This window comes from Nannospalax galili, unplaced genomic scaffold (assembly GCF_000622305.1).
Source record: "Nannospalax galili isolate Female #2095 unplaced genomic scaffold, S.galili_v1.0 scaffold677, whole genome shotgun sequence".
Classification (NCBI taxonomy): Eukaryota; Metazoa; Chordata; class Mammalia; order Rodentia; family Spalacidae; genus Nannospalax; species Nannospalax galili.
Genome location: NW_008339584.1, coordinates 245,332 through 268,974, shown reverse-complemented (window position 1 = coordinate 268,974; position 23,643 = coordinate 245,332). Strand labels below are relative to the sequence as shown.

Sequence of the window (23,643 nt, the reverse complement as noted above, 5' to 3'; positions counted from 1 at the left end):
CCTGTCTCTTTCTCTCTCTCTCTGTCTCTGTCTCTGTCTCTCTCTCTCTCTCTCTCTCTCTCTCTCTCTCTCTCTCTCTCTCAGGCTGGTACCACTCCCTATATACAGCTCTTCTTGGCAGATGTCTCACAGCTCTGGCATCTCTAACATCTTAAGGTCTCCACTGTCAGCTAGGCTTCACCTTCATAGCTTCAGGAAATGGCCCCTCACGACCTCTTGGCCTCCCAGGGCTTCTATATGTATGGGCTCCCCTGCTACACACTGTCTAACCTTGGGGGCTTTTTGAAACTGTGGAGGAAGAACTAAAGACTCCCTCACTCTTATATCTTTCATGCCTCTTAAGTCAATATCAAGTTAACAACACTACCAAGTTCAGCTGCTAGTTTGGGATGGACCTTGGCCCTCTTCATCCATTACCAGCAGCTGCTTTTGTATGTTGTGAATTTCTAAGACCAGAAAATTCCTTTTGCCTTCTCCTTTCACTTAGCTGGTGGTGGTGGGGGAGTGTGTCTTGCCCTGAGTGTTCTGTTTCCATTGTTCAAGTGCAAATCTGGAGGCCTCTCTTTTATAGTTCTCATCTCCTTATCAGAAATTAGGATTCTAGGTGGCTGCAACATTATTAAGCTTCCAGGTGCTCTTCTCTCTCTCCAAACTGTGCATTTTGTGTTTCTTTCTGTTCTACTTGCTCTTTTTCATTGTAGAGCTGCATAATATTCACCATTCATAACCATGCCATCAATTCAATGTTAGATTGTCTTGAGATTTCCTTCACCAAAGAAATGAATCCATTATATTTTAATTTAGCAATGGGCAAGCTCTTAGCCTGGGGTGGGGGGCAGCCAAGCTTTGCCAAAATATCCCAGTTGCTGTTTAAGTTCTTGTTTCCCTCTGGAATTACTTTGCTCTCAGCACTACTTTCTTCCAGGCTCCTACTAGAATGGACCATTAAGCTCTGCTTATAGCATTTGGCTGATTTTCTAGTGCATATTTAGGATTTGTTTTCCAACCGCAGTTAAACCTTCCTGGAAATACCCTCACAAACATCTCCTAAATAACTCTAAATCCCATCAAGTTGAAAATTCAATATTAACTATCACAAGTCCATCCCTTGTCAACTTGACACCCATAGGCTCATGGCCATCTCATAATACAAAATGCATTCAGTCTAACTTTAAAAGTACTCATAATCTTTAATAGCTCCCAAACTTTTCAAAAGTCTAGTATCTCCTGAGACTTGGGAACAAAAGTCCCAGAAAAATCCTGCATGTTGGACTGAACTTCCTGCAAGGCTGACCAAATGATTAGCACTTCAATAACTGGAGAGTTTGGAATGTTGCAGATCCAGAGCCTATTTACATTTATCTTAGGCCATGTTCAGCCCCTAAATAGCCACTCCTTGCCCACTTGTTTCTGACTTAATATCTTGTGACTAATAGATTAAAAAAAACCCTTCTGGAATGTATTAACAAAGTCTTAGCCCCCACCAACCAAAAGGCTAAGAATGCTATCAGACAGCATCTGAGGGCTATAGCTAAGACTTCTCTTTTGCTGTATTACCTTACTTAATATTTCCACCAATATATTTGGAGTATCTTAATTTATAACTTTTCTTTGTTCTGTTACTATAAAAACTTCATGAAACTGCTTCCACTCTGGAACATGGAATTTTGGGTTATGTGAATCTGTGTTCCCAGGCCATGGTCACTCATTTGGCTCCAGAATAAACTATCTATTATCTCCTTTGAGATAAGAGTTGTGGTTTTGCATTGACAGACTCAAGGAAAACACTTAATGAGAGTCTCTATAAAATAAATTTTTAAAAGCTATATACTTCCACTATACAAGGGCACAGAATTAGCATTTCTATTCCAAAAGGGAAAGATAGGAAGATATCAAGGAAAGATCAGACCAAAGAAAGACTGAAACCCATCAGGGCAAGCAAAAATTCCTGCATCTCCACATCTGGCATCAGGGGCTTGTAATGGAATCATATGTGTTAGGAATTAGGAGTTGAAAGAGTCACAGGTGGAAAAGAAAAGCAAGGAACCTCATACAATCCAAACTGGCTTTATTAGTCAATGAAGGATGACCATTGACCAGGGGTAGGCTGAAGTATGGTGGGCCAAACAGCAGGGAGCTTAAGTACCTTGTGTTTATAAATAGAGTCATGAAGTTGGGTAGGGGATTTAGGGCCTGAATCTGCCCCTGCATAAAGGTCTCTTAAGAGACCTGTTTGCAGAACTTAAACTGCTATGTGGTTTGGACTGCTTTGCGGGTCCTGTACAGACTTGTTTGCAAAGCAAGAATTGGGCAGAACCACCTATAGCACATATGACCACTTTCTTGTCCACTTCATTCCTGCATGAATATACATATATGTATATATACATATATATTTGTGTATATATTCTTCCTGGACTTGTCCTGTACTAGAAACAGAATTCTTTTTGGAGCATCAGGCAAGTTCATCCCTGGAATTCACCTAGCTATTTTTCTGGGGCATTAAAGAATGTCCCAAAGTTTCTTTTTATTTACTTTAAATCTTAATAAGAAAAATTCTCTCTGGTCTATGTTCATCTCCTCCAGTGGCCCTAAGGGGATACCTACAAGTGACTTCCAGCATCCAGCAGATAACTTAGGATAAGGTGGGGGACATGAACAAGTGATTCTGGATCTAGGCTTGTGAGTAGGTAGAGGAAGGTTGAAAGGAGGAACCAGAGGAAAACAGGGTGCTATTTGCTCACCCTGGGAGGTCTCAATCAGACCTCAATCAGGTCTCAAGGTTTTGGGAGAGTCCTTGGGATAGGTGCCATCAAGGCTAAAATACAAAGATTCATTTTGCATTTCCCACAGAGGTCCTTGTTGTCCTTTAGAAAGAAGAATGATTCTCCTTAGAGTATTCAGAGCCTTCCCCTCTCAGTTACAGAGAAGTTCTAATGGGAGAATGGTGTTGTAGTTCAAGTTGCTTCACTGTCCTCTAGATGGTAGAGCTGCCAGAGGGGTTACAAAAGAAAACTAACTTTTTTCTTAGGGTTTGATCAGATAGGTTCCAGTTCCTCAGGAGTGTCCTCTGGAACAGAAAGCTGATGTCCCACCTGATGGAGAGTAAGAGATAAGGACCATGGCTCTCCCAGAGTGGCATATCTGTCCTCTTCTGGGTTGCCTCCAATTTCCACTGCAGTCTGGGCCTTCCCAGAACAAATACAATTGAGATGCCTATGGAATCCCAAGAATCAGGAGTAACCAGTCTACCTTGCCCTTAATCTCTTCTTATATCTCTTTATTGTCTCTGAGCAGAATTTTGTGGCATAGAAGCCATTTTGTGGGTCTTAATTCAGCATTCAGAGATTTAGTAGTTCAAAAAGTAGTCTTCACGTTCTTCAGTCCCACCTAAATTTTACAAGCCACATTTTGGACCAAGGGAGGAGACTGGGAAATGAAGCTCAGCTCTGAGGGTTTAAAATGAGCTGCCAGGGCGGGGTACGGTGGTGCATGCCTTTAATCCCCGTACTAGGGAGGCAGAGGCAGGTAGATCTTTACGAATTCCCATCAGCCTGGTGTACTTGGGAGTTCCAAGCCAGCCAGGGCTACATAGTGATACCCTGTCTCAAATAAACCTAAATAAATAAAAATAATATTTAAAGCCAGGTGTGGTGGTGCATGCCTTTAATCCCAGCACTCGGGAGGCAGAGGCAGGCGGATCTCTGTGAGTTCAAGGCCAGCCTGGTCTACATACTGAGTTCTAGTACATCTGGGGTTACAGGAAGACCCTGTCTCAAAAAGACAAAAAAATATATAATATTAAAAATTTGTTGTCCCTAAAGATAAAGAAAGCAAAAGAAAGTCTCAATTTTAACCTCTGGAAAGAAAATATTCAGAATTTTTACAGAGGCAGTTTTTAGAATGTGAAGAAACACAAAGCAACAGACTGAGTGAGCAGAAAATCAGAGGTCAAAGAACCAAAGGCTGAGGAATGCAGGAAGAAGGATGGAGGATGATGGAGAAACTGGGGAGGGATGGTTGCAGTGCAAGCAGTCTGGATTGCCATCCTAAGGCAGCTACAGGAGATGGGGCAGAAGGCATCAGTACAAGGGACAGCAGCAGCTGTCCCTGCTGTGCTTTGGATCCAAATGTGTTTTGCCTATGGCACTCATGAGGCATCAAGGGGACATAGACCAGGAGAAGCAAAAAGAATGAAGAAAGATTCTTGGACCAGAAAGAGAGAGAGGGGAGGAGAAAAGAAGTTGAGCCTTAGTTCAAAGAGATTGCACAGGGATCTCTACCCATGAAAGACAGAATTACCTTTAAGTGATTTGAGTCATGCAGACGTGTCATGGGGTATCTTAATTCTTTCAAGACAATGAAAGATGAAGCAAGCAAGAGTTCTTAAAGCCAAGGTACTACGCTTACCCAGACACCAGCAGTCTGCCCAAGGGAGCACAGTCCATAGGATCTGGGGTTCTGCCCTTTTCTCTTCTGCCTGCTCTTGTCTGCATCATTTTATTTCTGCATCCTGATGGGGTTAAGCCATACTTCCCTTTCTCCACATTTGCTTAGAATCAGTTTGAACTGGAAATTGTTTATTCCTTCTGGGAACTGCTTAAGGTCTTGTGATTGATCTTGTTATTAATCTCATGTCTTCCTTCTACCTAACAAAGCTTTAGTGTGTGCCCACCAACACCCTCCCTACAGGACAGCTACAATGGGTGTGTGACACTAGTCTGTCTTCTTGAATTCGCCTCATTCTTAAGACTAAGTCCAAATTCCTTAATGTTGAGGTGGGAAAGCAGGGCAGAGAGCAAAGTTCCGGGAGACTTTGTGTAAAGCCTTACACCATTTGTGTTTGAGAAAGACGTTATACTGTCACCACTGCTGTGAGTTTATATGTATAACTGGCCAGTTGTCTGGGAGACTGTTTCTTTGTGGTCATCCACCCCACTCTGGCTCTTACGCTCTTTCTGCCTCCTCTTTTGCAATGATCCTTGAGCCTTGGGAGGCAGAAGTTTGATATAGGTGTCTCATTCAGGGATAAGTGCTCTGCAGCCTCTTGTTCTCTGCACATTGGCCATTCGTGGGCTTCTGTGTTAACCACCATCTGAGAGATGCATTCATACTATGTGTAGAGGTTGCATTGAAGATGTGTTACTTACGGTTAAGCAGTTTTGTGTTAAGCTCAAACCAGAAAAAAATCCCAGCATAGACATGGGAAGCAGGGAAGAACTCGAAACCTAACCTAAGAAACTTTTGGCAGTTGATGGCTGCTGGAAGGGAGAGAAGCAGTATCTTACAGGAATGGGACTCTTGATGGGCCTAGTGGATAGACTCACACTAAAGGACATTTAAGGACACAAATCTGACTCTATAGCACTATAGGCATACACACACTATATATCTATATCTATCTATATCTATATTTATCTCTCTCTGTCTCTCTTTCTGTCTCTCTGTCTCTCTCTTATATATAATTTGAGAGTACATTAAATTGAGCAGGGGGACAGTGGGGGGAAGTTAGAAGGGCACAGTCTCATCTCAATAAACACCCAGCCCAGGCTGGCCAGATGACTCACTGGGTTAAAGGCATTTGCTGCAAAGCCTGACCACCTGAATCTGATCCCCGGAATGCACATGGTGGAAGAAAAAAATTGACTCCTGCAATTGTCCTATGACTTTCACAGGCATATTGTGGCACTTGAACACACCCCTCCCACTCCCCTATATACCTACCCAAAATAAATAAATAAATGGAATTTTTAAAAATTTCCTTCACTGGGCATGGTGGTGCACGCTTTTAATCCCAGCACTTGGGAGGCAGAGGCAGGCGGATCTCTGTGAGTTCAAGGCTAGCCTGGTCTACATAGCAAGTTTCAGGTTAACTGGGACTACAGGGAGACCCTGTTCCAAAAAGACCAAAAAAATATTTTTTTCTTAAATGACTCAACCAGGAGCTAAGAAGGTGCCTCATTCTGATATTAGAGGGGCTTATTTTAAATTTTATTATTGTGTGTATGATATGTGTATGTGTACATGCACGTGTGATCATGTATAGGTGCATGTGTGCTATGGTGGGCTTGTAGAGGTCAGAGACAACTTTATGAAGTCAGCTTTCCTTCTACCTTTATGTGGGTTCTGGGGAATGAACTCAGGTCATCAGGCTTGTGCTGTGGCTGAGCCATCTTGCAGGCCCTGATAATAGTTTAAGATAAATCAGCCGCACTGCAGTCTGGATAAAGTCACCTTTGCTCTGACTATTTTTTAAAGCCTCCTTCCTCTGACCCAGATCACAGAGATTTCTGGTCTTGCTGCTGCTGAGGACCACGTTTCTGTTCATAAATCCTCAGTGAACTGGCTCGGCAGCCCTATGGTTGTCTTCCTCTTTCCTCAACAGCACTTCGGAGCCAGGTCTCAAACACCAGTTTTCTGGAGTGGCTATTTGGAACCTGTCTCCTATTTCCTTTCTTTCTTTCCTTTCTTTTTTTTTTTTCTTTTCCAACTTGCTTACTGTCTTCTGCTCTCTGATCACATTTAACTACTTTCACTTTCCTAATCTGTTGACTTTTTTCTCCTCTGGGCTGTGGTATTGGTTTTTACTTTTTCCTTACTTGTTTTTCAGGGAACCCCATTCTGAGACCCTCTTCCAGCTAGCCAGTAGCTGGACATCTTTTAGGATTTCATTTATTCAGGGATAATAGAAAAACTTGGCAGATGGATATTTTATCTTTGAAATAGCTTCAAAGTCATAAGAGCAATGTTTTCTCGAATATGTTTCACACACAGTTGGATTCCGTGTGTGTGTGTGTGTGTGTGTGTGTGTGTGTGTGTGTGTGTAGATGCACGCTGAGGACAATCTCAGGTGTCATTCTTCAGCAGTTGACCACTTCTCCTTGTTTTTTGAAACATGGCCTGTCATTGGTCTAGAGCTCATTGATTGAGTGAGGCTGGTTGACTGGGAAACCCTTAGGGACTCCCCTGTCACTGATACCCTAGTCCTAGATTAAGAGCACCCACCACCATGCCCAGCTTCTTTACGTGGGTTCTACAGACTGAACTCAGGTCCTCATGTTTGCACGGCAAGCACATTACCAACTGAGCCATCTTCCAAGTTCTTATATTATTTTGTTAGTCAAATCTGATATTTTGAATTATAACTGAAGAATTTGGTCTATTCATTTATAATATCATTTCTGAATTTAAATCTGCTCTCTTGTAGTGTGTTTTTTCTTTATCTGCTCTGGGTTCCTTTCTCAAATTTCTCCTAGCTTTTCTTCATGACTAAACATTTTTTCTTTTCAAGTCTTTTGTTGTTTAAGGACTTATCTTAGAAGTTAAAACATGAAAAATTATCAAATTTTAAATTTTAAAAGCTCTTTTTACTCCTGACAATTTTTTGGTCTGATATTTTTTATTTTATTTTATCTTATTTTATTTTATGTGTATGAGTGTTTTGCTTGCATGTATGTAAGTGCACCACATGCATGCAATGCCTATCGAGGCCAGAAGAGGACATTGGTCCGCTGGAACTGGAGTTACAGATGGTTGTTAGCCGCCATGTGGGTGCTGGGAACCAAACCCAGGTCCTCTGAAAGAATGATCAGTACTCTTAACCACTGAGTCATCTCTCCAGCCTCATGGTCTGGTATTTTAATTACATATTTAAGATTCACTAGACATTAGAATTACTGTGCTGTCTTATGTAATCAGTGCCTATATTTGCTCAATTGTTTGCCACAGTTTGTGATTTCGTTCCTTTGTGTATTTTATATCTTCTGTATGGGTTAATTTGCTTTCTAACAAAAGCATTCCATTAACAACCTGGTGACAACCTATATTTTTACAGATCTGAAAATGTTTTAATGTCTTGCTTTTGTTTTGTATTTATTTATTTTTCAATTAATAAATGTAATTTAAAATTTTTCCCCTCTGAGGTTCTATTTTATGGCATTTGCAGTCACTTTTCAATATTTTACAATTTATTTCCAACTATTAATAAAATCATAAATCATGTTATAAATAACATATTATTTTACATAGCTAATGCTTACATGTGCTTATTTTTAAATTTTTTCTTTTTCTTTTTTTTTCTTTGTTTTGGAGACAGGGTCTCCCTGTAGCCCCAGCTGGAATTCACTATGTAGACCAGGCTGTTCTCAATCTCACAGAGCTCTGCCTACCTCTTCCTCCAGAGTACTGGGATTAAATGAGTCTCACTGTGCCCTGCTAATTTTTTTCTTTATTCTTGAGAACTTTATACAAGTATACAATGAACTATGATAATAGCTACCTGTCATTTCCCCCTTCTAATTCCTCCCATGTATCCCCCAACATGCCCCCTCCTAACTTCATTTTTTTTTTTTTTTTTGATAATCCACCAAGTTCATTTAGTGCTGCCCATATGTGCATGGGTGTAGGGTCATCCGTGGAGCAGAGCAAGCCTACCAGCTGTCTTGTTTTTCAAAAGGCATTTTCCCTGGGTATGAGAATTCTAAGTTGTCTGAGCTACATAGCTCATGGGTAGAGCACTTACATTTTCAAGGCCCTGGGCTGCTGAAACTTGGGATTGGGCCCTAAAACCTCTGGTAACACTAGCATATCTAATTTCTAATCTTGCAAGCTTCAAACATTCAGAAAAGAGAATATAAATCATTGTCAAAAGATCTGTAATTTATAAAGGTTTTTTTTTTTTTAATTCACTTAACTCCCTAGGAGCTTCTTGAATCTCCACTGGTCATGTTATATTATTTTAAGGCCATTTAAGGTCATTTTAAGGCCCAGACACTATGCTACATACATACACACACACACAGACACGTAGTTTCTTGTTTTGGTTAAAGATCTACGTTGCCATCAATCTAACTGCTGTTCCTTCCAAGTTAATATTCTGTTCTTCCTCTTATTCACTGGCTCCTCTGTTTCCTCTGGCTCCTCTGGCTTCTCTGGCTCCTTCATTACTATCTGTTGTTTTGTAGTTTTATTGTGATATATTGGTATGGAGATTTCTGTCTTCATAATCTATTTTTTCTTGGAAATCTGATGGAATTGTTTCATTCAGTTTCAGACTGGTGTCACATACCAGTTCTGGTAAAGTTTGAGCCGTTGCTTCTTGAATATTGCCTGTGCCATCTCCTTCCTCTGTTACTCCAGTCAGATAAACGCTTCTAATGGTTTTTCCTTAAGGAAAGAGTCTTTATTTTACCTGTGGATCCTGGCAATGAAATATCATGCAGACTATTTTGACTTTAATACTTTTTTTGAGGCAGGGTCTCACTATGTCATCCTGGGCTGGCCTAGAGCTCACTATATAGACCAGGCTGATCTCAAACTCACAGAGATTCACCTGCCTCTGCCTTCTCAGTGAGTGCTGAGATTAAAGTTGTGTGTTATTACTCTCAACTAACTTTAAGAAAACATTTGTTGAACAATAAATTTGAATCTGCTCTGATATACTTACCCCAGGGTGTTTCAAGTCAAAAAGAATACTGTCTTTGTTTCTTCACTGTTGTGACAAAACACTGACAGTTTCCAACTTAGGGAGGAAAGGGTTTATTCAGCTTACATCTCCTAGGTCACAGTTCATCAGGGAGCCCAAGGAACTCAGGGCAGGAACCTGGAGACAGGAGCTGGAGCACAGGCTATGGACAAACACTGCTGACAGGCTTGCTTCCCTGGCTCCTGCTCAGCCTGCTTTCTTATGCAACACAGGCCCACCTGCCCAGGGGTGGCACCACCCACAGTGGGCTGGGCCCTCCCACATCACTCAACAATCAAGAAGATGCCCCATGGACATGGCCACAGGCCAGTCCAATGAAGGTAATTCACCAATTGAGGCTCCCTCAACCCAGGTGTGTCAAGTTGATACTAAAGTTATCCAGCACAAATACAATGAAGAAAATTAAGCCTTTTCAACTTTACTGAGGCTTTGTAGGCATCAACACCCACCTTTGGTTACACACAAAATATTGTGTGTGTGCATGTGTGTGTGTGTGTGGCCCCATCTCTGCTTGCCCAGTTTCCTTAGAAGCAGTCACCTTTGTCTGCACTCTTTTTAAAAATACATTTTTTATTTATTATTTTGATTTTATGTGTATGAGTGTAATGCCTGCATGTGTGCAGGTGCATCCTTGTTGGGTAGTGTCCTCTCGTTGGTCAGAAGAGGGGGTCAGATCCCCTGGAGCTGGAATTACAGATGGTTTTTGGCTGTCATGTGGGTACTAGGAATAAAACCCAGGTCCAGTATTCTGAACTGCTGAGCCATCTCTCTGTCACATAAAGTGGCAGGGGTCAGGATCGCTGTGAAACAGAAACGAAGAGGACTCTGGCAAAGTGAAAGATTAATGGGTTTGGCGGGGCTGGTCCTCAACTCGGGCATGAGGAAGAACCAGCAGCCTAACGGCTGCGGAAGGGTAGCTTATAAAGGGACAGAATACGGAAAAAGAGAATTTTTTCTGCTGTTTCGGGCCGTTTTTTTGGGGGGGGCTGCTTGCTCAGGGAGGGCATGGGGACTGTACCTGGTGAAACTTATCGAGGAGAACATCTACTGTAAAGCATGTTTTCTACAATTACAGTATTCCAGGAACTAATTGCAGCTAAGGGCTTTGGAAACCTGTTTGTAGCCTGTGAAAGCATGCTCTGGTGATCACAATACATTGGGTCATTAAATTCCCCAGGGGCTGCTTTTGTTTACTTGCAGGTGGCTGGGAGCTGGTTGGCTCAGTTCTTCTTAGGGGTTTTATGGTTTCTGGGTCTGGGGTTGCCTGGATCTGAACCCTATCACTCTCCAGACCGGTTTGTCTGCATTATATACCATTTTGCTTGGGTTTTAGCTTTTATTTTGAGACATGGTCTTTCTTTCTAGCTCAGACTCACCTCAAACTCCCCCGAGCTCCTGGGATTACAGGGGATCAAGGACTACCTAGTGAGTTAACAAGATGAGTCCTTTGAGGATTTGGGATGTCTCTGAATCATTGTTATTAGGAATAAAAGGTTAATTCTCCTCCCTGGTAGATGAAGAAGCCAATGGATGAATCATGTTGATCAGGAGAAAGCACCAAGACACAAACTCTCAGCATGATAGAGTTTTATTTCGCAGGGACAAGTTCCCTTTCTGGGGGAGGGAAAAATGTCCACCCATGGGTGGTGATATGGGGTCTTTTATGGGGAGGCTTTGGGGGATGCAGAAGGTGGAGAAGATATTTTTTAAAGATTTGGGGGGCACTGTTAAAACCTGCCCCCTTTCGAGAAAGAAGGGAAAGGCTGCTGTGCTCGGAACCCACAGGTCCTCTTGGGAAGGGGGCGGGGTTGCTGTGGATCTGAACACTGACACTCCCTAGGTGAGCTTTCTTCTACTTAAGCCAGGCTTTCCATTCCTTCAGCGCAGTCGTCTACCCTGCAGAGCTGAGGAACAAGCAAGCCTTGACTCTCTGGAAGACTCCTGAGATTCCCAAGTGAGTCTGTGAAGTAAATCATGGCCTTAAAATGACCGCTGGGGCTTCTAGGAGCTCCTAAGTGGTAAGTGGATTAAAAAACCTTTATAAATTACAGCTCTTTTGTTAATGACTTTTTCTTTTCTGAATGTTTGAAGCTTGCAAGATTAGAAATTTGATATGCTTGTGTTATTGTTTTTCGGGTCAGACCCCCAGTTTCAGCAGCCTGGACAAGTTGGGCTCTGCCATCCCTCTGCCAATTAAAAAGGTGAGCGAAGGTAAAAAGCAGAGTAGGGGATTTCGTTAACATGGCACACTGAAAAGAGGAATAAAGGGGTCCAGGACCCCCAAGGCCATCTTCAGGGTACTGATACTGAGTTGTAGGTTTAAACAAAGGAAGAATTGGGGCAGGAGGTATGCATAATGAAGTATGTCCAAACAAGGTATATATGATCTGTCTGTCTCAGTTCTGATTCTTCCAGATAGTTCCAAGGAGCCATAATCCCTACCATCTTTTATGCAAAAGCATAACTCTTGTATCAAAGGGGATAAGAGATAATAATTTATTGTGGAGCCAAATATGAGTGACCATGGCCCAGGAACACAGATTCAGGTTTCCCCAAATTCCATGTTCCAGCATGGTAACAGTTGCCTTACATTTTTATAGGAACAGAACAAAGAAAAGTCATAAATCAAGACACTTTTCAAATACATTGGAGGATACATTCAGTAGGCAGGTCACGGCAAAGCAGGAGGGTTCTTACTATAGGTCTCAGATGTTATCTGATGACATTCTTAGTTTTTGGTTTGGTGAGACCTGGTGGTCTGCTAAGTTAATACTGTCTAAAACATTTTTACCTGTTAGTCACAGGATGTTAGATCAGAAACAGAGGTGGGTAAGTGGCTGTTTAGGGGGCTAAAGATGGCCCGAAATAAATGGTAATTAGACTCTGGACCTGCAGCATTCCAAACTCTCCACAGTCTCTGGAGTGATAATCAGTTGGTCAGCCTTGCAGGAAGCAGTCCAAAGTACAGTTCTTTTGGGGAACTTTTCTTTCACAAGTGCAACCTGGCTCCCTTGAGAGGACTGCACCTGCTCTAAAGTGCATCCTCATCAGAGTAAACTGCCCTCACTTGGTGGGCATCCTGTCCTGTGAGGCTTTGCTAATCTTGAAACCCAAGGTGACTGGAGTTGCAGACAATGACTTTAATCTTGATGTCTTCAGTCTTGAGGAAAAATGAGGTAGATTAGTCACCATCAGATTGTAGATGGACACTCTTTTGAATGATGAACATGCCTATATAGTCAGGCAGGAGTCTGATCCACAGTAAAGGAGACACAAAAGGAAGCAGAGGTGTCAGGCTTTTTATCTTGCTTTTAGTGACCTTGTAGACCATGGACTCAAGCCTTTTTAGCAAAAGTAGTTTTTAAGTACCTGTTATAGTCATGAACCCCCTCACCAACTTTTTAAAAAAGAACCCTTCTTTCTTAATATTTAAAAGATCAAAACTATTAAATACCCAGAAAGCTAAGACATCTATTTCCAAAACAAATATATCTGGTCTAATTTGCTAATAGGTACAAGAGTTTTCTGGTTATGGATCTTCAGGATTATTTAGTGAGGATATTTTGGAATAGCTGCATTTTGGTCATTATGAATATTATCTAAAAAGCCAGTATGTATGCATTGATTGGTCACCTACTAGAGACAGCCTTCTCCTTGCTTTGGATCATGTATTATGTCGCTGTTCTGGTCTCCCTTTCTTTCCTCCCCCTTACCCTTTTCTTTTTCATCTTGCCTCCTCTCTTCTTCCTCTTCCTCCTCCTTCTCTTCCTCCTCCTTCTCCTCTTCTCTACCACTTTTTGTTGTTGCTTGGTTTTGTGGGTTTTTTGAGACAGGGTCTCCCTGTAGCACCAGCTGGCTTGGAATTTACTCTGTAGATCAGGCTGGAGATCTGCCTGTGTCTGCCTCCTGCTGGAATTAATGCTCCCCGCCCCCCCCCTTTTTTTAAGGGAATAATTATCATAACTATCCTATTTAAAAGGAATCTAAATCTCTCTGCTGTGTGCACAAAGTTTATTGGAGCTTTATTCCCAAAGAAGAATTGAATTGAGCATTGACACAACAGGTTGCTGAGAGCAACAATTTTGCATCATTTACAGCATGGAGACAAGAGACCTCACTCGGAGTCCCAGGTAGGCTACTCCTGGAAACTCTGGCTCTCTTTTCATCCTTGGTACTCCAGCACCTTGCCTTTGTCAAACTGCCCTTTTAGATTGAAAATTGAAAGAAGCTTATCACAGAAATTGATTCCACTATTGCTAAATGTTGTAAATGGCACCAACTACTTGCTGAATAAAATGTAACTAACTTGGTAGTGTTATTTTTTCATTTACTTATTTATTATTTATGTATTTATGTGCCTCAGTGCATGTGTGGAAGTCAGAGGTAAACCTGCAAAAGTTGATTCTCTCCTTCCACCATGGGGTTCCTGGGGACAAACTCAAGTCATCAGGTTTGGCAGCAAGTGCATTTACCCACTGAGCCATCTTGTCAGCCTCTTAGTGGAGTTCTGAAAGTGAAGTTGTCTTGGCTGAAACAGTTGTATGAATTGGAAGAACATCAGCTAAAGAACACATTCTTGCCCAACTTTAATTCAAGGCTTCTCAGATAACGTTCTCTACGTCCTGCCACTTAAGTGGCATTGACACTGAGAGTAGAAGGAAAAGGTTAAATAGACAAATACCTTTCAAAAGAACAGGACTTTGGCTCTAATTCTGACTTAATATCTCTGAAAAAGCTGTCAAAAAAGTCATAATAGACATTTGCTTTCTTCAGTGAGTGCCTAAAACCATGCCGAACACTTTCAGGGCTTTTGACATCACAGCTAGCACAGAACACAGATTACTGTCCTCATTCTACAGTGAGGCCATTGTACCTAGGATTTGAATCTGAGTCTTGTTTCTGCAGCCCTGATCAGTTCCTTATACTAGAGGATTAAACAATGTCTCTGGATACTCTCAACCCTAAAATTGTAGATCATTTAAATCAAAAATAGGAAGAAGAAAAAGAGAAGGTGTGTTCAGTTATTGATGGCCTTTGATTATTTCTTTAAGGTGAAAAGAAGAGTTGGAATGGGGGCGGGTAACAGGCAGAACCCCAGGGCAAAAATAGTCTTACTGTCTAGGCTTAGCCACATAGGGCACCAGCCATCAGCTCTACCTTCTCGCAAGAGCTTGGCCATGCGTACACTATATGGTGTTGGTGCCCCATCATGGTGGACTCTGGAGAATGACACTGAGTTAAACAAATTAAAGGTAGGCTCTTCCCTGACTGACAACCCACAAATTATGGTTTTACTTTGCAACTGAGGGTCAGACTTTGGCACTTAATTTTGTAAATTTTTGTTTTTAACTAAGTTGAGGGTAGACTCTATGGAGGATTTCCATTCCTAGATGAAACAGAACTTTAGCATTTTCAAGAAGATGGTAGATAGTCATGAAGTTCTTTTTATTTTTATCTTTATTTTCTGTGTACAAGGGTTTTGCCTGCATGTATGTAAGTATATCCCCTATGTCATGCAGTGCATGTAGAGACCAGAAAAGGGCATTGAATCCCCTGGAACTGGAGTTACAGACAGTTGTTAGCCGCCATGTGGGTGCTGGGACCTGAACTCAGGTCCTCTGCAAGAGCAGCCAGTGCTCTTCACCACTGAGCCATCTGTCCAGCCCCAGCCATTACCAATGAGTTTGTTGTAGGTGGGGCTGGTGAATGGAAGCACATCTACAAGAACAGATGATTTTCAAAAGAAAAAGGGACTAAATTAATTCTTTTTTATTTTATCTTTGAGTTAGCAATTAAAGTGCCCAGATATAAGTCAAAAAATGTTTCTTCCAAAATGATCTTTCCCCCAAAGACTGTGTATTAAGTGACTATGTATTAACTGATGACTACATATTAAGTGTCTCACTTTATGGATGTTCTCTCAGTTATTACCAAGAACAAAGTCTCCTTTTAAGAATACAGAGTATCCAGAGAGATTTCAACCTATGTTATTTTTGGATAATTTTCAAGATCAAATGATAAGATATGAACTTAAAAGAAAAACGGTTTATTTTGTCTCATGAATTTGGATTCATGAACCAGAACCTTGGATCCTTGTCTGTTGGGCCTGTAGAAAAGCAGACATGGCAGGATGTCAGGGACCATGAGGTGGAGAGAGGTGTTCTGTTAAAGGCACCTGGGGAGGATGGGAGGGAGGGAGAGAGGGAGGGAGGAGACAGAGAAAGAGAAGGTCAAGGCTTCAATATCCAGTCCCTCAAGGCATGTCCCCATGACTTCACTTCCTTCTAACAGGTCCCACCTCTTTAAGTTTTTCCCAGTTCCCAATAGCACCAAGAGCTGGGCACTAAGTCTTTCACACATGAGTCTTGGGGGGCGATATATAAGATCCAAACCATAACACTGATAACACTGATTTGTTCTGTTTTTAGACAAAAAACAGACTTAAATCATTATACTATAGTTTATGATCTTTCATTTAGGAATATTATATATCTTTGTAAGAAATTTAATGACCAATTTGGAACTTTACAGGAAAGGTTTAAATTGGAGAGAATACAAATCCATGCACATAGGATGGCTTTTTAAAATAGAAAATTTTCTAATATCAGTTGATTTGATACTTGAATCTTGGGATAAACTTTCTATCATGTGCAGATTCAAAAGTGTTGGTTATCAAAGACATTTAAAAACAAGAAATTTTATGCTCTGGAAAATTTTTAGATGATTTGAGAAGTTGTTCTGGTGGTGAAGAGACTGAGGTGGAAGCCGCCTATGGGCCATTTAGATAAAACAATTTCCTGAATCATGAAAAAAGTGTATAAATTAAAAGTCATATCACTTTAGTTGTATATATACAACACACTTACTAAAAGTTGTGCAAAGATATTCCACCTATGTCCCTAAAAGTTTATGCATTCAAATTGTCACAGACCATTAAACATTTGGAGGCCTCTCCTTGGGAAAAAAAAAAACAAAACAAAAAACAATCACTTCATATCTGAACATATATACCTTATAGTTAAATGAAGATTGTCATTAAAACACACCTAATACAGTACCGGAGATGTGGCTTAGAGGTCAAGAGAACTTGCTGTGCTTGCAGAGGATCTGGGTTTGATTACTGGCACCCACAGGAGGCTCACCAACTTGACTCCAGGGCCAGGGGATTGAATGCTCTCTTCTGGCCTCTGCAAGCACTGCAGTGCGTATGGTGCACTCAAAGACAAGCAGGCACACACCGTAAGTGTACAAGGAAATAAAATAAACCTTTTTTAAAAGCACACCTAATTCGATTTTGAGCACTTATTTAATATACTCATGTAATGTTAAATATATTTGAATTTTCTTCCTAGGAATGAAGAAGTATTGAACTGCCTATATCAAAGGCCTGGTGCAGTTTTTAAACTGATTTGCTTTCCCTGGGCAGGAAGTGGCTCCATTTATTTTGCCAGGTGGGGCCAAACGATTAATGGTTTACTAGAAGGTATGTTAACGTTCATTATAATATAAGCAATTTATGAAGTCCAATAACAGCCTTGCAGAGAAATTTAAGTTCACTAAGTTTCTTGGGGTTGTGGATTTATAATTCTTAAATTGGAAAAGTTTTAGGCATGATATCATCAAAAATACTTTTTGCCTGTCTTCTTCACAAATTATTATTTTTATACCACTGATTAGTGCTCCACAGGTCACAATACTCTTTCATTTCTTAAGCTCCCTTTATTCACTTCCATTTGCAACTATTAATTAGTCTTCTTAGGGTCTTTCTTGTTGGTGAGTTTTACACCTAAATGTGTATCTTGCAGCACTGTAAAACAAACAAAAAATTGTCTGTTCTTTTCATTAATTTTTCCATTTATATCTTCCTTCCTTTGATTTCTGTTTTTAAACAATAATATCACTTTATTTTTTATTCATTTTTATTTAAAAGGGATTTCATTTAAGCATTTCCATATGTGCATACGACATTCTTTGGTCAGATTCACCATTTTCTTGCCCTTTCTCATTCCTCTACCCCCTTTTCTTTTTTTAATTTATTATTTTTATTTTATTTTATGTGTATGAGTGTATTGCCTACATGTGTGTAAGTGCACCTATGTCGTGCAGTGCCCATGGAGGTCAGAAGAGGGAACTGGAGTTACAGATGGTTGTTGGCAGCCATGTGGGTGCTGGGAACTGAATTCAGGTCCTCTACAAGAGCAGTCAGTGCCCTTAACCACTGGGTCATCTCTCCAGCTCTCCCTTTTATTTTCTACATCCCTAATAATTCTCATTTACCTTTGTTTTTCTTTCCTCCTGAGTACTATATATGGATACACAGGATATCTAAATCTTCAGCCTCATCCATTTTCCTATAAATGACATAATTTGGGCCAAGGTGACTCATCAGATAAAGGCACTTGCTTCCAAGTCTGATCACCTGAATTTGGTCCCCAGGACCTACATAGTGGAGATAACTGACTCCTGCATGTTGTCCTCTGACTTCTACCTGAATACATGCACACATTTGTACACACATGCACACACACAGCATAAACGGATAAAAATGTTAATAAATAGGAGGTAAATTTTCATTCTTCTTATAGAAGAGTAATACTCTTCTATACATGCCACATTTTTTAACCATCCAGCCATTGATGGGCACCTGGATTGACTCCCTAACTTGGCTTCTGTGAATAGTGCTGCAACAAATGGGTATGTGGGCACTTCTACAGAAAACTTACTTTGAGTCTTTGGGGAATATACCCAAAATGGTAGAGCTGAATAATACAGTAGCTTGTTTTTAACTTTTAAAGAAATATCTTCACTGATTTCCATAGTAGCTGAACTAATTCCATCTCACCAACAGCACAGGCAACCTTTCCTTTATGTCCTCATCAATATTTGTTACTTTTTTGTACTTTGACTGATAGCCATTCTGACTTGGGCAAGATGGACTCTCAATGTGTTTTGGCTTGTAGCTACATACTCTGAATATTTTTTGTCTAATTATTAGCTATTTATACTTCTTTTGAGAAGTGTCTGTTCAATTCATTTGCTCTGACTGTATTATTTACTCTTGGCTTTTCATTGTTTTTAGTACTTTCTGCATATTAGTCCTCTGCCTAATGACTTTCTGGTAAAAATTTTCTCCCGTTCTGTCTCTTCACTTTTCTTTTTTCTACAATGCCACTTTTTATTTTAATGCAATCCCATTTGTTAATTCTTGCTATTATTTCTTGAGGTGTTAGAGTTATATTAAGAAAATTATATTTTTGCCAGGCGTGGCAGTGCATGCCTTTAATCCCAGCACTCCAGAGGCAGAGGCAGGGGAATCTTTGTGAGTTCAAGGCCAGCCTGGTCTACATAGAGAATTCCAGGACAGCTGCAGCTACAGGGAGACCCTGTCTCAAAAAGAAAAAAAAAAAAAAAAAAAAGGAAAGTTATATATTGCCTGCCTGCATCTAGATCTTGAAATATTTCCTGTAAAATTTCCTTTAGTTTCAAAATTTCAATTCTAACATGGACTTTAATCCATTTTAATTTGAATCTTATGCAGGGTGAGCAGTAAAGATCTAGTTTCAGTCTTCTTACATGTGGACACCAAGTATAACTTATTTCAAGAGGTTCAGTTTTTCCTGTGTATGTTTTTAGCATTTTTTTGTCAATAATGAGGTATACCTCCAGTATTTTGAAATCAATTATACCTCTAGTATTACTCTTTTTATTCAGGATTGCATGGACTAGTAGAGGCCTGTCCTACTTTGTTTGTCCATTGCTGTGACAAAATATTCTGACCAATACCAACTGGGGGAGGAAAGGGTTTATTTTTATCTTATAGCTCCCGGGTCACAGTTCAACAGGGAGCCCAAGGTAGGAACTCAGGGCAGGAACCTGGAGGCAGGAGCTGGAGCACAGGCCATGGAGGAACTCTGCTTACTAGCTTGCTCCCCTGGCCCCTGCCCAGCCTGCTTTCTTATGCAACACAGGTCTACCTACCCAGGGCTGGTATCACCCACAGTGGGCTGGGCCCTCCCACATCACACAACAATCAAGAAGATGCCCCATGGACATGGCCACAGGCCAGTCCAATGAAGGAAATTCCCCAACTGAGGCTACCTCACCCCAGGTGTGTCAAGGTGACACTAAAGCTATCCAGCACAAGGCCCTTTGTGTTTCAATATGAATTTTCAGACTATTTTTCTATTTCTGTGAAGAATGTCATTGGAGTTTTATAGGGATTGCATTTACTCTGTACATAGCTTTAGTAATATGGCCATTTTGACAATATTCTGCCAATCTATGAAAACGGCTGACCTTTCCATCTTCTAGTGTATTCTATGATTTGTTTCTGCAGTTCTTTGATTACAGAGCTCTTTCCCTCCCCCATGCCCCACAGCTGGCCTGGAACTCATGGTGTAAGATCAGGCTGGCCTCAGTCTCATAGAGATCCACCTGCCTCTGCCTACCCAGGGCTGGGATTAAAGGCTTGCACCACCACACCTGGCTTGACTTCTCCCTTTATGTTGGAATCATTTTCTTTCTTTCTCTTGTACTATTGATTTGGCTAAATTTCAAGCACTACAGTAAATAAAGTGGTTAACTGTACATACCTCGTCTCTGCTGAGCTTAAAGGAAATGCTTTCAGTTTTTCTGTATAAAAGTGGATAGTCATTTGTTGAACATAGACCCTATCATCTTAAGGTATTCCTCTTCTATGCCTAGATTCTTCGGGGACTTCTCTCTGAAGTCCAAACAAAGTAAATCCAAAGGACTGTAGTAGGTTGAACCCTATCATGTCTTTCCTACTGGGGCATGTACTATTCTGACAGATTCTGGGCTGAGTTCCTGCCAGAGTTCTATGTATTTATGTCAACAGAGTGATTAAGCAAGGGTAGAAGCCACCTTCAGACTGTTTCCATCAGTTGATGTGGAGGGTTCACCCTTCCATCAGCAGCACTCTGCCAATATGGACATGGGTGTGGAGAACACCTGAGCAGGATGATCCCACCAAGTGTCTCTGGGGCTCTAAGGCTGTAGAAAGCAGCTCCCTGGTGTGATGGTTTGAATGAAAATGTCCCCCATAGGCTCCAGGTATCTGGACATTTTGTCCCCAGATGATGGTTCTGTTTTGGGAGGTTTTAGAAGGTGTGGCTATCCTGGAGGAAGCACATCACTGGGGGTGAGCTTAGAGAGTTCTTAAGCCTTATTGGACCTCCATTCACTCTCTTGCTTACTGTGCCTACATGATGATGTGAGAGCTTAGTTTCTGTTGCTCCTGCTCCAGCCACCTCCAGCCACCATGCCTCCCTGCCATGATGGACTGTAATTCCCCTGGAACCGTACGCTCAAATAAACTCTTCCTTCTACAAATTGCTTGGATCAGTGTTTCTATCACAGCAACAGAAAAGTGACTAATATACCTGGTAAGGCACAGTACAGGTATTGAATGCCTGGCCATGCAAGACTCTGTTCTAACCCCCTTCTCTGTCTACCCACAGCTAGATTTGATCTTCCCAGACGAAAGGCCAGTTCCCAGCTCTAACTAAGCACATTCCACTGTCCTCTTGACCCACACTTCCCACCAGGTAGACCAGTGTCAGCAAATTTGTGTCAAAGTCATAGCCAGCTTCCTGCGCCCGTGCTTATCCTTGGGGTGGCCACTTAGCCTGGGGAGAGGGGGAGGCTTTTGGAACTTTGGAGATATAAAAATTCAGGAACTCCTGCTAAAAGATTTGACCCTTAAGACACAGTTCCAGGGAGCATGCTAGGGAGCATAGGGGCTTGGTTTCAACAGCTTCTTGCTACACAGAGTACACATCTCTCTTGAAACTGTATCCTTTCAATTTGCCAAGCTTTTTCTTCTCACATTTATTAACTGGGGCGGTGTCTCTTCCTTCCCTACCATGTTATCTGATGTTAGCGTTCTTTGTTTCTTTTACAAATCCAGTATTTCAGGATTTCACCTAGTCTGTCTACTTATGCTGTTTATTATTGTACTCCTCCTGCCTTGCGCCACATAGCCCATCTCTCCCTATAGCTATGTACGTGATGTTTTCTTTTCAGACTCATGGAGATGTAGGAAAGGGCCGAGTCTCCAGTCTGCTATCTTCCTTCTCTGTAAACTCCTCTTGGTTTTTGTATCTAACTCATGCCCCTCCTCCCATCCCTCTGAGTGCTGGGAATTGCAGATGTGAGTGGCCATGCCTGGTTTGCTTCTGTCTTTTTACTATCTTAACATATTAATGTAGTCAGACGCCTTAAAAGAAAACAAGTTAGCTGTACACTCTTGCTGCAATCTTGGCATTTTAATTTATGACTGTGTTTATGATACTGTGTTTCAGTTTTGCATCCTTTGTACTGTGAGAAAGCCACCACTTCTGTCGGCTTTTTGTCCTCTTAAATGTAGACTTCAGGAGTTGGGGAGATTGTGGAGTTGGCTAAGTGCTTGCCTTGCAGGCACAAGGACGTGAGTTTTATCCCCAGATCCCACACAAGAACACCAGGCGTGGTAGTGCACACTTGGAATCCCAGTGCTGAAGAGGTAGAGACAAGGCAACCTCTGAGGTTTGCTCTACAGCAAGTCTAGCCTAATTGGTAAGTTCCAGTGAGAGACTCTGTCTCAAAGGTGGTGGACAGTATTCCTGAGGAGGATACCCAAGGCTGTACACACACACACACGGAGGCCAACACGCACATATCTCTAACACAGGAAGGGAGCTGAAAAAAACTCAGTTCCTTTCTCTACAGAAGTCCCCCCTTCATAGGCAACACCTCAGCTGTTTACAGATGTCTTCGAACAGATGTATACATTTTATTCCTTTCTTCTTGTTTTAGTGTTTATCCACCACAGAGCACTTCCTGTTTCTTTGTGATTAATATATTTCTGTCTTCATACGGGTCTACATTGTGTTGTCCCCTCATGCCCTATACCCTACTTTTCCTTACTTCTCCAGTTAGTTGCCTTGACAGTTGTCCTAGTAGACAATTTTACCTGTTTTCATATCATACACATGATTTTATGTCTCAGTGTGAAAGTAGGAGCCACACATGAGAGGAAACATATTTGTCTTTCTGAGAGTGGCTTAATTCATTTAATGTGGTCATTTTCAGTGGCTTCCGTTTTCCTGCAAACAACGTGACGTCATTCTTTATGGCTGAAAACATTTCCATTGTGTTTATAAACCACATTTTATTTATTCAATCCTCTGTTGTTGGATACCTAGTCAGTACCATAACTTAGCTATCGTGAATAGTACCAAACAAAATATTAACGTGTGTGTATCTCTGTGATGTGCTGACTTGGAATCTATTGGGCAAATACTTGGGAGTTGTTCTGGTTTGTTTCTTCGTTGCTGTGACAAAACACTCTGACCTCTACCAATGTAGGGAGGAAAGGGTTTATTTATCTTACATCTCCCAGTTCATCAGGGAGCTCAAGGTCGGAACTCAGGGCAGGAACCTGGAGGCAGGAGCTGGAGCATAGGCCATGGAGGAATGCTACTTACTAGCTTGCTCCCCTGGCCCCTGCTCAGCCTGCTTTCTTATGCAACACAGGCCCACCTGCCCAGGGGTGGCACCACCCACAGTGGGCTGGGCCCTCCCACATCACTCAACAATCAAGAAAGTGCCCCATGGTCATGGCTACAGGCCAGTCCAATGAAGGAAGTTCCTCAACTGAGGCTCCCTCAACCCAGGTGTGTCAAGTTGACACTAAAGCTATCCAGCACAATTGACCCCTTGTCAACTTGACATACAAACATCACTATTAAACCATAACCTTTCCAATTCTTGTCCCCAACATATATTAACATTAATATCAAAACATAAGACAGTACAACCTTAAAAACCCCAGTCCTTAAAAAAAATCCAAACACTTAAAAGTTCATAGTCTCTTTTAAAATTTTCTTAACTGTGGGCTTCTGTAAAATCAAAAACAAGTACTGCCTTATTTCAAAGGGAAGAATCGGGCACACCTAAGCAAAACCAAAGTCCAGCAAAGTAACCCAAGGCTGGACATCTGGGATTCACTCATGATCTTCTGGGCTCCATAGGGTCCTGGCAGCTCCACTTCTCTGACTCTGCCATCCACAGCACACACAGCTCCTCTCGAAGACCCAGGCCAGCTCCATTCCAAACCTACTGTGGTCCTTGGTGGTTGTCCCATGGTCCCAGCATGT

At 41.5% G+C, this 23,643-nt stretch overlaps 1 protein-coding gene across 1 annotated transcript in view; it reads left to right on the top strand.

Annotated features, from left to right (window-relative positions):
* Positions 1-11,414: 11,414 nt before the first annotated feature.
* The window catches only part of Olah (oleoyl-ACP hydrolase), a 43,997-nt gene continuing 31,768 nt past the window's right edge, over positions 11,415-23,643 (top strand). Inside the window, exons 1-3 of the mRNA XM_017798483.1 lie at positions 11,415-11,502; positions 13,464-13,614; positions 16,837-16,967. Of these exons, the coding sequence (XP_017653972.1) occupies positions 13,583-13,614; positions 16,837-16,967 (163 nt within the window). The 5' untranslated portion in view covers positions 11,415-11,502; positions 13,464-13,582. The remainder of the gene's footprint in view (positions 11,503-13,463; positions 13,615-16,836; positions 16,968-23,643) is intronic.